The sequence below is a fragment of the Theropithecus gelada genome, chromosome 4 (assembly GCF_003255815.1).
Source record: "Theropithecus gelada isolate Dixy chromosome 4, Tgel_1.0, whole genome shotgun sequence".
Classification (NCBI taxonomy): Eukaryota; Metazoa; Chordata; class Mammalia; order Primates; family Cercopithecidae; genus Theropithecus; species Theropithecus gelada.
In genome coordinates this window covers 169,575,664-169,590,148 of record NC_037671.1, presented here as the reverse complement: position 1 = coordinate 169,590,148, position 14,485 = coordinate 169,575,664, and the positions used below count along the sequence as shown (strand labels likewise).

Here is a 14,485-nt window from a genome sequence, read left to right as displayed (position 1 = left end):
GTATCAACTATAATAATACAGCAAATGCATTCTTCCCTCCTCTTCCCTTCACAGATGAGTTCCTTGAGATAATGAGACTGAGTAGACTCAGTTCTATTGCCGCATCCTCACCTCCCCTTCTATCTCTTTAGTCCTCTGCAATCAGATTTCTCCCTCAACCGAAAAAAAAAAAAAAAAAAAAAAAAAAGGGCTCTGGCAAAAGGCCACCAAAGCCCTTCTAATTGCGCAGACCTGATCTTGCTCCACTTCTTTAAGCAGCTGACACCATTACTTATGCACTTCTTTTAGAAACCCCTCTTTCCTTGGCTCTTGACAATATTCTCTCCTGGATCTCGTCCCTCTTCAGGATAGGGACTTCTCAGTTTCCTTGCTGCTTCCCTCTCCTTTGCCCATTCCTTATGTATTAGAGTTTCTTGGACTTCTTTGCTTTGCCCTCTTCTAATGTTTCACCCTCTCTAATAACTAACTCACAATGGTTACCTGCCACCTGTCTCTGGACACCCCCTCCCATCTGTCTATTTCACCTACTGCCCTCTTTTGAAGAGCAGATCTCCATCTAATGGCTTTGGCTATCTTCTCCTGGATGTCTCTCCAGTGCCTTAACAATGTGAACTAACTATCTACTCAATCTCTCTTCCCTTTCCTAGATGCTGAAAGTGTCTCTTACCAGGTCTCTCCTCTTCAGAACGGGCTCATCCAAGGCATCCTCCATAGTTGTGTGAGGGATTCCTCCAAAGCCCAAATTTAATAATGTTACTCAAAAGGCTCCCAATTCCATCCACAGTGGAAGGGAGCTTGGTTACACATAGGTATGCATGATTTGTCTCTTACCCCTCTCTCTTTTGGTTAGCCATAGTCTTTTCCCCACAACACCAGCAGCAAACTGTATTCTCAGTCAGACTTAATGTATTGATTTTCATATAAACACAGTGTTATTTCAAGACCCCAGCTTAGTTACCCTTCCCCAGTCATCACCTAGACCATCTGGGGAATAACTATGTACGTTTCAAGGCTCAGCTAAGGAATGAACTCTTTTATGAAGCCTTCTTCGATCATCTGAAGTAAAAGTAACCACTCTGCTTTGGACCCTACCTTAATCTGAACAGATTTATGAACCTCTACTGGTAGGGACTATATCTTATTAATAGCAATGCCTCAAGCGTAGAAATAAGTTTGTATTACATGTTTGAATAAGTGCTTGAATCTCTTGAGGTGACTAATCAAAGTAAAAGTTATTTTAATTCATCATCACATTAATTTATTATCACATTTTACTGGAATATCTGATCTACCTTAATGCAAAAGTCCACTGGCACAGGCATATTCCCTCGTCTTCTAAAAATAACATTAACTCACTTATTACATAATATTCCAGCTGTAGTTTATAAGTTCTTTCTTTCCAGTTTAAAAAACAAAAATTTGTCATGATAGGCTTAGGCAATAACTCCCAAGAAAGACCAAAAATTTTTTGTCTATAAGTTTTTACTTATCTGTTTAATGTTATAGGTCTTCATTAAATTATTCTTCCTAAATAAGTCATTCTCTAACCTCTGAAAATCCCAGCACCATGTACACTTCACTAGGACCAGCTCTGGAATTCTTAGGTTGTTGGCAGAGATGACTTTGTTGGATGCTCAGTGAATGCTTTTCACTATTAACATTTTAAATATTTTTGCTCATATTTATGAGGAATGGAAAGTTGCAACCTGATGGGATCTAGGCAGCTGAAAATTCAAGTCTTAAACAAGTATAATCCCTCACTACATAGTACTCCCTAATTTTCTTCTCTCTCTCTCTTTTTTTTTTTTTTTTTTTTGAGACGGAATCTCGCTCTGTCGCCCAGGCTGGAGTGCAGTGGCCGGATCTCAGCTCACTGCAAGCTCCGCCTCCCGGGTTTACGCCATTCTCCTGCCTCAGCCTCTCGAGTAGCTGGGACTACAGGCGCCCCCCACCTCGCCCGGGTAGTTTTTTGTACTTTTTAGAAGAGATGGGGTTTCACCGTGTTAGCCAGGATGGTCTCAATCTCCTGACCTCGTGATCCGCCCGTCTCGGCCTCCCAAATTTTCTTCTCTTATTAAGAAAAAGTAGTTGGCCAATGCTGATCTATTATATTTTCCAATGGGAACTTTATACAGAGCATCCATGTCCATGCTACATTGCTCCCTTCCTCACATGTAAGAGGAACTGCAAATTCCACTCTCTGAGCTCCAGAAGAATAAAAACCTTTGAAGACATCTTAGAAAAAAATTTTTTTAATTCATTCATGATAGGTAATCATTGAAGATTCTGTTCTCCATTAAATCTTGAAACCAGCGGAGGCAGACCCACTGAGCCCCTTTATGTATAAAAATATTTCACTAGATGCTTTCTTAGGCAGGATTTACATAGATTAGGGAACTATCAAATCATTCCATTCAATCTTCATAGCAATTGTGAGTGTTAAATATTTCTATTCTGATTTTGTAAATAAATTTAAGGCTCAAAGAGGCTGAGTAGTTTGTTCAAGATCAGAGAGTAAATAGTAAAGTCAGAGTCAAATTCAAGACCATTTGGTTTAAAGGTTGTACACATGGTACGCTGCAAAAAACAAAACAAAACAAAACGGATCTAGGACTTCCCGCCAATGTTCTGCTTTTAGATTTTTGCGCAATAACATATTTTTCAGCCAGTATTCACTACATTTATATTTAATTAGGACCTGTCCACTATCTATTAAATATGATCTTAAAATATTCTTGACCCCAATAACACTAATCATTCTGTCTCTCTGGGTAATTTTCAAGGTCTTTTCCTAGTCAGAATTCTGGTCCTAAGGTTCATCCTCATTTAATTTTACTCCCTCCAAATGCAGACATGAATCATCAATTTTCCATTTTAGTGTCCATAAGAGATATTTAATTTCTATAAATACATCTTGAATGAGGCATATAAACAGCATGATTAAGCAAAACATGTTCACTGACAAGAGTCAAAAAGATCTAGATTCAAATTCTGGCTTGGCACTTCTTAGCCTCAAAACTTGGCAAGTTGCTTATATTCATTAAACCTCTGTTTCCTCATAGAAGGAATAATCTTACTACCCACCTTTCTAGGATTTTTTTTCTTATGAAATAAAGTAACATTTGTAAAGATCCTAACAAGTATATAGTCAAGGTAAACACTCAGTAATTAGCAGATGTTGCTAACAGTATTATTGCTAGTATTGTTAGGTTTACAATATATGAACATTTATGAATAGTCTGGAACAGTTAGTAGACAGTATTGGACACAAATAGAGTTTGAACTATATAACTCAAGGAAACAGGCTTTGCATTTAAATCTTAAACTGCTTCTGATAAAGTAGCAGTGGTGGTAAGGCTGCCCTTTCTCTTTCTGATATACAAAAATCACAAGTATCTGCCCCCTCCACCCCATTATTTTTATTTTGATATTGACTATTCTGACCTGATGCTAGCAGATTTTGCTTTTAAGTCATTCCATCTTTGGTTCATATCATCCAGTCGATGTTGAAGCATAGTAGCCTCTTCAGAATTTCCCAAAGCTTTTACCATCTTCTGCCTGTTTCCGTCAATACTTTTAAATATGTCATTGTGGGCATCAATTTCTGCCTGGATGTCCTAAACAGAAAAAAAGCAAATAGATAATGCAAATGTTAGGGATCAGTAATAGGTATTGGAATTTCTGCATAGAACTTTATAGCTTTATATTAACGGAAGAGTTTCTCTCAAACAAAACAGTTCATTTCACCTTAAATTATAAGAAATTCAAGTGCTTCCAAAATTCTTATTATTCTGAAAATAATAGTCTTTAAATCTTCAGTACTTCCAGCTTTGTTCTTTTTGCTTAAGATTGTCTTGGCTATACAGGCTCTTTTTTGGTTCCATATGAAATTTAAAGTCGTTTTCTCCAGTTCTGTGAAGAAAGTCAATGGTATCTTGATGGGAACAGCACTGAATCTATCAATTGCTCTGAGCAGCAAAAGAAACTATCATCAGAGTGAACAGGCAACCTACAGAATGGGAGAACATTTCTGCAATGTATCCATCTGACAAATGGCTAATATCAAGAATCTACAAGGAACTTAAACACATTTACAAGAAAAACGCAAACAACCCTACCAAAAAGCGGGCAAAGGGTTCGAAGAGAGACTTCTCAAAAGAAGACACTTATGTGGCCAAGAAACATATGAAAAAGAGCTCATCATCACTGGTCATTAGAGAAATGCAAATCAAAAGCACAATGAGATAACATTTCCTGCCAGTTAGAATGACAAACATTAAAAACCCTGGAAACAACAGGTGCTGGCGAGGATGTAGAGAAATAGGAACGCTTTTACACTGTTGGTGGGACTATAAATTAGTGCAACCATTGTGGAAGACAGTGTGGCAATTCCTCAAAGATATAGAACCAAAAATACCATTTGATCCAGAATCCCATCACTGGGTATATATCCAAAGGATTATAAATCATTCTACTATAAAGACAAATGCACATGTATGTTTATTGCAGCACTATTTACAATAACAAAGACTTGAAAACAACCCAAATGTCCATCAATGATAGACTGGATAAAGAAAATGGGGCACATATATACCATGGAACACTATGCAGCCATAATAAAGGATGAGTTCATGTCCTTTGCAGGGACATGAATGAAGCTGGAAACCATCATTCTCAGCAAACTATCACAAGGACAGAAAACCAAACACTGCATGTTCTCACTCATAGGTGGGAATTGAACAATGAGATCACTTGGACACAGGGTGGGGACCATCACATACCGAGGCCTGTCGGGGGGTAGGGCTAGGGGAGGGATAGCATTAGGAGAAATACCTAATGTAGATGATGGGTTGATGGGTGCAGCAAACCACCATGGCACATGTATACTTATGTAACAAACTTGCACGTTCTGCACATGTATCCCTGAACTTAAAGTAAAATTTAAAAAAAAAACAACAATTTTTAACTTGTGAGCAAAAATACTTCCAAAAGCATAGAATTACTGATATAGTTAGGCTTATGCACACACAGGAACAGAGAAAGAGGGGAGAGGAAGATTTTGACAAGATCTAGCCTTTATGCACGTATTGAAGTGATGTTATTTGATTATTTGATTTAAAACGATTCTTAAATTTATCAACCTAATTATTTTATTATTGATATGAAAGATCATTCTTGGGAATAAGCACAAAAACATATATTTGGCATGTAAATAACAATCTAATTCTTCTGTAACAGAAAAATTTCTGGCTAAGTATAAAGAAAATACAAAGAAAGTCAGTCTCCCTAACTTTACTTGCCCTTAATCTATTTTGATAACTAAATATAAAATATTATCCCACTGATTTATCCAAAACAATTGCATGCATTATCTGGGAATTTCAATAATTTATTTATATCTAATATTAAATTAAAAAGCCAAAAAAAAAGAGTTTATCTTTATAAAATAAATTTGGAGGCAGTTTAAGTAAAATTAGAATTATTATAAAATTTTTTTAAATTGGTTCAGATTTTGGGGAAACATTTGGTAATCTATATCAAAAGCCACAGACTTAAAATTCTTTTGAGGAAAATGGCAGATAGGAGACAGGTCTAATGCATTGCTCCTGCTTAGATGGACAGAACAGCATCTGGAGACTCACGTTGTGAACTTTCGCTCCAAGAACCACTGCAGGAACACACCAAGAAAACCAAAAGAATTCACAAACCCTTTTAAAGAAGGAAGTTGCCACTGCAATTGCCACAAGACAGCATAAGCTCTTGGGAGTTTTACAGCCTCACCCATCACCTGAGATGACCTGAGTACTCATCCTGGCCAACATAGGGCAATATTATACCATCCTACTACTAGTGCAGCTGGCGCTGTCCTGAAAGCACCACCTCCTGGCTAGAGGCCAACCAACTCAAGTCATGACAGCCACTCATAACAGAACAACCCTGCTCCAAAGAAGGAGAAAACAACAGTTAATTCTACTGCTTACCAAACAGCAGCTTAACCATAAGTTCTGAGTCTGTTCACATGACAACTTCACTGCTAGCATAACTGGCATTCGAGGAAACCAGAGCACTAAACAAAACTACAACCAAGGATTACCACAGAGCCCACTTCACTCCCCTGCAGCCTCCACTGGAGCAGGTGCTGCTATACATGGCTGGGAGACCTGAGGACAGATCACATCACAGGACTCTTTGCAGACATTCCCTAGGACCAGATTTGAGCCCCGTAGCCCTGCTGGGTATCTAGACGCAGAAAAGCACAACAATCACTACAGTCTGATTCTCAGGAAGTCCCATCCCTAGGGGAAGAGGGAGACCACTACATCAAGTGATCATCTTACAGGGCAAAAGAATCCAAATAGCAGCCCGTGAGTTCCAGATCTTTCCGATGAAACAGTCTATTCAAATGAGAAGGAACTAAAAAAGCAGTTCTGGTAATATGACAAAATAAAGTTCTATAACACCCCCAAAAGATCACATTACCTTTCCAGCAATGGATCCAGTCCAAACCAACAAGAAATATCTGAATTACCAGATAAATAATTCAGAAAGTTGATTATTAAGCTACTCAAGGAGGCACCAGAGAAAGGTAAAAATCAACTTAAAGAAATTTCAAACATGGCTAAGTGTGGTGGCTCATGCCTGTAATCCCAGTACTTTGAGAGGCTGAGGTAGGAGGGTCACTTGAACTCAGGAGTTTGAGACCTGCCTGGGCAACATGGCGAAACCGCGTCTCTACCCAAAATACAAAAAAAAAAAAAAAAAAAAAATTAGCTGGAAATGGTGGAATGCACCTGTGGTCCCAGCTACTTGGGAGACTGAGTAAAGGATTAGAAAAGATATTCCATGCAAATGGAAACCAAAAGCAAGCAGGAGTAGCTATTCTTATATCAGACAAAACAGACTTTAAAGCAAAAACTAAAAAGACAATAAAGGATATTATATAATGATAAAAGGATTAGTCCATGCACCTAACATAGGAGCTCCCAAATTTATAAAATAATTACTACTAGACCTAAGAAATGGGACAGATGGCAACACAATAATTAGATGGGACTTCAATACTCCACTGACAGTACTAGAGGGGTCATCAAGACAGAAAGTCAACAAAGAAATGATGAACTTAAACTATATCCTAGAACAAATGGACTTAACAGATGTTTACAGAACAGTCTACCCAACAACTGCAGAATATATATTCTTTTCATCAGCACATGGAACATTCTTCAAGATAGACCATATGATAAGCCATAAAACAATCCTCAATAAATTTAAGAAAATCAAAACTATATCAAGTACTCTCTCAGAAGACCACAGTGGAATAAAATTGCAAATTAATTCCAAAAGGAGCCTTCAAAAGTATACAAATACACAGAAATTAAATAATCTGCTCCTGAATGATCTTTCAGTTAACAAAGATATCAAGATGGAAATTAAAAAATTCTTTGAACTGAACAATAATAGTGACACAACCTATCAAAACCTCTGGGATATAACAAAAGCAGTGCTAAGAGGAAAGTACGTAGCATTAAATGTCTACACCAAAAAGTCTGAACGAGCACAAACAGACAATCTAAGGTCACAACTCAAGGAACTAGAGACAAGAACAAGCCAAACCCAAACCCAGCAGAAGAAAAGAAATAACAAAGATCAGAGCAGAACCAAATGAAAGTGAAACAAACAAACAAAAAACACAAAAAGTAAGTGAAACAAAGAGCTGGTTCTTTGAAATGATAAATAAAACTGATAGACCATTAACATGATTAACCAAGAAAAGAAGAGAGAGGATATAAATGAGCTCAGTTAGAAACGAAATGAGTGATACTACAACTGATACTACAGAAATATAAAAGATGATGCAAGGCTACCATGAACAATGTGAACGCCTTTACACACATAAGCTGGAAAACATAGAGGAGATGGATAAATTCCTGGAAATATACAACCTTTCTAAATTAAACAAGGAAGAAAGAGACACTCAGAATAGACCAGTAACAAGCAGCAAGATTGAAATGATAGTTAAAAACCTACCAAAAAAAAAAACAAAAAACAAAAAACAGTCCAGGACCAGATGGATTCACAGCCGAATTCTACCAGACATTCAAAGAAGAACTGGTACCAATTCTATTGACACTATTCCACAAGACAGAGAAAGAGGGAATCCTCCCTAAATCGTTCCACGAAGCCAGTATCAACCTGATACCAAAACCAGAAAGGGACATAACAAAAAAGAAAACTACAGACCAATATCACTGATAAACACAGATGCAAAAATCCTCAAAAACATACTAGCTAACTGAAGTAAACAGCATATCAAAAAGATAATCCACCACGATCCAATGGGTTTCACACCAGGGATGCAGGGATGGTTTAACATACACAAGTATCTGAAACCATAAAAATTCTAGAAGATAACATCAGAAAAACTCTTCTAGACATTGGTTTAGGCAAAGACTTCACGACCAAGAACCCAAAAGCAAATGCAACAAAAACAATTATAAATAGATGGGACTTAATTAAACAAAAAAGACTCTGCACAGCAAAATAAACAATGAGCAGAGGAAATGGACAGCCCATAGAGTCACAGAGTGGGAGAAAATATTCACAAACTATGCATCCAGCAAAGGACTAATATCTGGAATCTACAAGGAACTCGAACAAATCAGCAAGGAAAAAAAAAATAATCCCATCAAAAACTGGGTTAAGGACATGAATAGAACAAAAGAAGATATACAAATGGCCAATAAACACATGAAAAAATGCTGTACATCACTAATTATCAGGGAAATGCAAATCAGAACCACAGTGTGATACCCCTTACTTCTGCAAGAATGGCCATAATTTAAAAATTAAAAAAAATAGATGTTGGTATGGATGTGTTAAAAAGGGAAGTTTTACACTGCTCATGGGAATATAAACTAGTACAACCATTATGAAAAACAGCATGGAGGGTCCTTAAAGAACTAAAAGCGGAACTACCATTTGATCCACCAATTCCACACTTGGGTATCTTCCCAGAGGAAAAGAAGTCATTATATGAAAAAGACATTTGCACAGGAATGTTTATAGCAGCACCATTTGTGATTGCAAAAATATGCAACCAGCACAAATGCCTATCAGTCAACAAGTGGGTAAAGAAAATGTGATTATACACACACATACACACACACACACACACACACACCCCATGGAATTCCACTCAGGCATAAAAAGGAATGAAATAATGGCATTCACAGAAATCTGGATGGAGTTGGAGACCATTATTCTAAGTGAAGTCAGTCAGGAATGGAAAATCAAACATCATATATTCTCACTTATAAGTGGGAGCTAAGCCATGAAGACAGAAAGTCAAAAGAATGGTATAATGGACTCTGGGAGCTCCAGCAGGAGGGTGGGAGGTAGGATGAGGGATAAAAGACTATACATTAGGTTCAGTGTACACTGCTTGGGTGATGGGTGCACCAAAATCTCAGAAATCATCACTAAAGAATTTACGCATGTAACCAAACATCACCTGCTCCCCACAAAACTACTGCAATTTTAAAAAGTCATAAAAATGTTGAAATTATCTAACTTAAGAAGATTTATGTCTAAAAATGTTTTAACACACTGATTGTTTTTAGAGAAAAAGAGTGGAAGCTATCATAATATATTAGTGGTGATACCATATTTTTAAAAACAGTATATAAAACTATATATCATAATAATTTCATTTTTAAAAGTATGTACTTTAACTGGCCTATGCATTTGTGTATAATTGTACACATACACAATAGGACTATAAAACAAAAATAGTGTAATCTCTATAGAAGAGAATTACAGGTAAGTTTAGTTTTCTTCTCTATACTTCTCTGAGTTTTCAAAAAGTTCTACACAAAGTTTCTTTTTATAATTAGATAAATCTAACAAATTTAAGATATGGAGTGCCTATCCAATTTTCTTACTACTCTTCCCTTATAAAATTTTCAGCAACTATCTATATTAGTTTACCAATTATCTTTTCCTCCTGAATTTAATGGAAGCAACCTAGTTGTAGCTAACTCTGGTGTGACAGCCATTAATGTACCATAAGTAAGTGTGAATCTACAAACAGAAAAACAGGCACCAGAGGTAGCTATGAAGATGTGGTGAGTTTCCATGGCTTTCAGTGGTAATGAACAGTAAAACAGCTCACTGAAGAAGTAAAAAACTTTCATTTCAGGCAATGAATCTGAACTAGTAAAGGAGAGCAAACTCCTAAACACTGTAGTTCTATTGTCCTTCTACTTTCAAGCTTTTCTTCATATGACTCTGCTATAGTCTGAATATTTGTGTCTTCCCAAAATTGTTTTTTGAAACCCTAACCCTGTCAATGATGTTATTAGGAGGTGGGGCCTTTGGGAAGTGATAAGGTCATGCTCTCATGAATGAGATTACTACCCCTATAAAGGAAGCCCCAGAGAGCTGCCCTGCCCTTGCCATCATGTGAAGACCCACATAGAAGGTGATACCTATGAACCAGAAAGCAGACCCTCACTAGAATATTGAATCTGCCAGTGCCTTGATCTTGGACTTCACAGTCCCCAGATCCAAGAGAAATACATTTCTGTGGTTTACAAACTACTCAGTCTATGGCATTTTGTTATAGCCGCCCAAACTGATTAAGACGGCTTCACTCATCATAAGTTTCTTTTGTTATAAATAAATAAACAGGGTGAAAATTTACATAGTAATACTTTAAATACTCAGAGTGTTTTTCTTCATTTAAAACTCACTCCTGAGATCCTGAGCAAGATGGCCGAATAGGAACAGCTCCAGCCTCCAACTCCCAGCACGAGCGATAGAGAAGGCAGGTGATTTCTGCATTTTTCAACTGAGGTATTGAGTTCATCTCACTGGGGAGTGCCAGACAATCGACGCTGGTCAGTTGGTGCAGCCCGACCAGCGACAGCTGAAGCAGGGCGAGGCATCGCCTCATGTGGGAAGTGCAAGGGGGAAGGGAATTCCTTTTCCTAGCCAAGGGAAACTGAGACACGCAACACCTGGAAAATCGGGTAACTCCCACCCTAATACTGCACTTTACCAAGGGTCTTAGCAAACGGCACATCAGGAGATTATATCCCACACCTGGCCTAGAGGATCCCTCGCCCATGGAGCCTCCCTCATTGCTAGCACAGCAGTCTGAGATCTAACTGCAAGGCAGCAGCGAGGCTAGGGGAGGGGCGCCTGCCATTGCTAAGGCTTAAGTAAGTAAACAAAGCCATTGGGAAGCTCGAACTGGGTGGAGCCCACCACAGCTCAAGGAGGCCTGTCTGCCTCTGTAGACTCCACCTCTGGAGACAGGGCATAGCTAAACAAAAAGCAGTAGAAACCTCTACAGATGTAAATGACCCTGTCTGACAGCTTTGAAGAGAGCAGTGGGTTTCCCAGAATGGAGGTTGAGATCTGAGAATGGACAGACTGCCTGCTCAAGTGGGTCCCTGACCCTTGAGTAACCTAACTGGGAGACATACCACACCTCACACCTCACATGGCTGGGTACACCTCTGAAACGAAGTTTCCAGAGCAAGAATCACACAGCAACACTCACTGTTCAGCAATATTCTATCTTCTGCAGCCTCTGCTGCTGATACCCAGGCAAACAGGGTCTGCAGTGGACCTCAAGCAAACTCCAACAGACCTGCAGCTGAGGGTCCTGACTGTTAGAAGGAAAACTAACAAACAGAAAGGACACCCACAACAAAACCCCATCAGTATGTCACCATCATCAAAGACCAAAGTCAGATAAAACCACAAAGATGGGGAAAAAGCAGCGCAGAAAAGCTGGAAATTCAAAAAATCAGAGTGCATCTCCCCCTCCAAAGGAATGCAGCTCATTGCCAACAATGGATCAAAGTTGGACGGAGAATGACTTTGATGAGTTGAGAGAAGAAGGCTTAGGTCGATCAAACTTCTCAGAGCTAAAGGAGGAACTACGTACTCAGCGCAAAGAAACTAAAAATCTTGAAAAAAGAATGGAAGAATGGATAACTAGAATAATCAATGCAGAGAAGGCCTAAACGAACTGATAGAGATAAAAACCATGACATGAGAATTACGTGACAAATGCACAAGCTTCAGTAACCGATTCAATCAACTGGAAGAAAGAGTATCAATGACTGAAGATCAAATGAATGAAATGAAGTGAGAAGAGAAGTCTAGAGAAAAAAGAGGAAAAAGAAATGAACAAAGCCTCCAAGAAATATGGGATTATGTGAAAAGACCAAATCTACATCCGATTGCTGTGCCTGAAAGTGAGGGGGAAAATGGAACCAAGTTGGAACACACTCTTCAGGATATCACCCAGAAGAACTTCCCCAACCTAGTGAGGCAGGCCAACATTCTAATTCAGGAAATAAAGAGAACGCCACAAAGATACTCCTCAAGAAGAGCAACTCCAAGGCACATAATTGTCAGATTCACCAAAGTTGAAATGAAGGAAAAAATGTTAAGGGCAGCCAGAGAGAAAGGTTGGGTTACCCACAAAGGGAAGCCCATCAGACTAACAGCAGATCTCTCGGCAGAAACTCTACAAGCAGAAGAGAGTGTGGGCCAATATTCAACATCTTAAAGAAAAGAATTTTCAACCCAGAATTTCATATCCAGCCAAACTAAATTTCATAAGTGAAGGAGAAATAAAATCCTTTACAGACAAGCAAATGCTTAGAGATTTTGTCACCACCAGGCCTGCTCTACAAGAGACCCTGAAGGAAGCATTAAACATGGAAAGGAATAACTGGTACCAGCCGTTGCAAAAACATGCCAAAATGTAAAGACCGTCGAGGCTAGGAAGAAATTGCATCAACTAATGAGGAAAGTAACCAGCTAATATCACAATGACAGGATCAAGTTCACACATAACAATATTAACCTTAAATGTAAATGGACTAAATGGTCCAATTAAAAGACACAGACTGGCAAATTGGATAAAGAGTCAAGACCCATCAATGTGCTGTATTCAGGGAGACCCATCTCACATGCAGAGACACACATAGGCTCAAAACAAAGGGATGGAGGAAGATCTACCAAGCAAATGGAAAACAAAAAAAAAGCAGGGGTTGCAATCTAGTCTCTGATAAAACAGACTTTAAACCATCAAAGATCAAAAGAGACAAAGAAGATCATTATATAATGGTAAAGGGATCAATTCAACAGAAAGAGCTAACTATCCTAAATATATATGCACCCAATACAGGAGCACCCAGATTCATAAAGCAAGTCCTTAGAGACTTACAAAGAGACTTAGACTCCCATACAATAATAATGGGAGACTTCCATTATCAACATTAGACAGATCAGCGAGACAGAAAGTTAAAAAATATATCCAGGAATTGAACTCAACTCTGCACCAAGAGGACCTAATAGACATCTACAGAACTCTCCACTCCAAATCAATAGAATATACATTCTTCTCAGCACCACATCACACTTATTCCAAAATTGACCACATAGTTGGAAGTAAAGCACTCCTCAGCAAATGTAAAAGGACAGAAATTATAACAAACTGTCTCTCAGACCACAGTGCAATCAAACTAGAACTCAGGACTAAGACACTCAAACAAAACTGCTCAACTACATGGAAACTGAACAACCTGCTCCTGAATGACTACTGGGTATATAATGAAATGAAGGCAGAAATAAAGATGTTCTTTGAAACCAATGAGAACAAATACACAACATACCAGAATCTCTGGGACACATTCAAAGCAGTGTGTAGAGGGAAATTTATAGCACTAAATGCCCACAAGAGAAAGCTGGAAGGATCTAAAATTGACACCCTAACATCACAATTAAAAGAACTAGAGAAGCAAGAGCAAACACATTCAAAAGCTAGCAGAAGGCAAGAAATAACTAAAATCAGAACAGAACTGAAGGAGAAAGAGACACAAAAAATCCTCCAAAAAAATCAATGAATCCAGGAGTTGGTTTTTTGAAAAGATCAACAAAATTGATAGACCACTAGCAAGACTAATAAAGAAGAAAAGAGAGAAGAATAAAATACATGCAATAAAAAATGATAAAGGGGATATCACCACCGACCCCACAGAAATACAAGCTACCATCCGAGAATACAATAAACACCTCTACGCAAATAAACTTGAAAACCTAGAAGAAATGGATAATTTCCTGGACACTTACACTCTCCCAAGACTAAACCAGGAAGAAGTTGAATCCCTGAATAGACCAATAGCAGACTCTGAAATTGAGGCAATAATTAATAGCCTACCAACCAAAAAAAGTCCAGGACCAGACAGATTCATAGCCGAATTCTCAGCAGGAGCTGGTACCACTCCTTCTGAAACTCTTCCAATCAATAGAAACAGAGAACCAAATCATGAATGAACTCCCATTCACAATAGCTTCAAAGAGAAAAAAGTACCTAGGAATCCAACTTACAAGAGATGTGAAGGACCAGGGAGAACTACAAACCACTGCTCAGTGAAATAAAAGAGGACACAAACAAATGGAA

General features: G+C 38.2%; 1 protein-coding gene across 2 annotated transcripts in view; it reads right to left on the bottom strand.

Annotated features, from left to right (window-relative positions):
• Positions 1–14,485, bottom strand: part of UTRN (utrophin) — a 581,550-nt gene that overhangs the window by 183,311 nt on the left and 383,754 nt on the right. For both annotated transcript variants that reach the window (XM_025381643.1, XM_025381644.1), the window contains exon 52: positions 3,445–3,617. In XM_025381643.1, the coding sequence (XP_025237428.1) occupies positions 3,445–3,617 (173 nt within the window). The remainder of the gene's footprint in view (positions 1–3,444; positions 3,618–14,485) is intronic.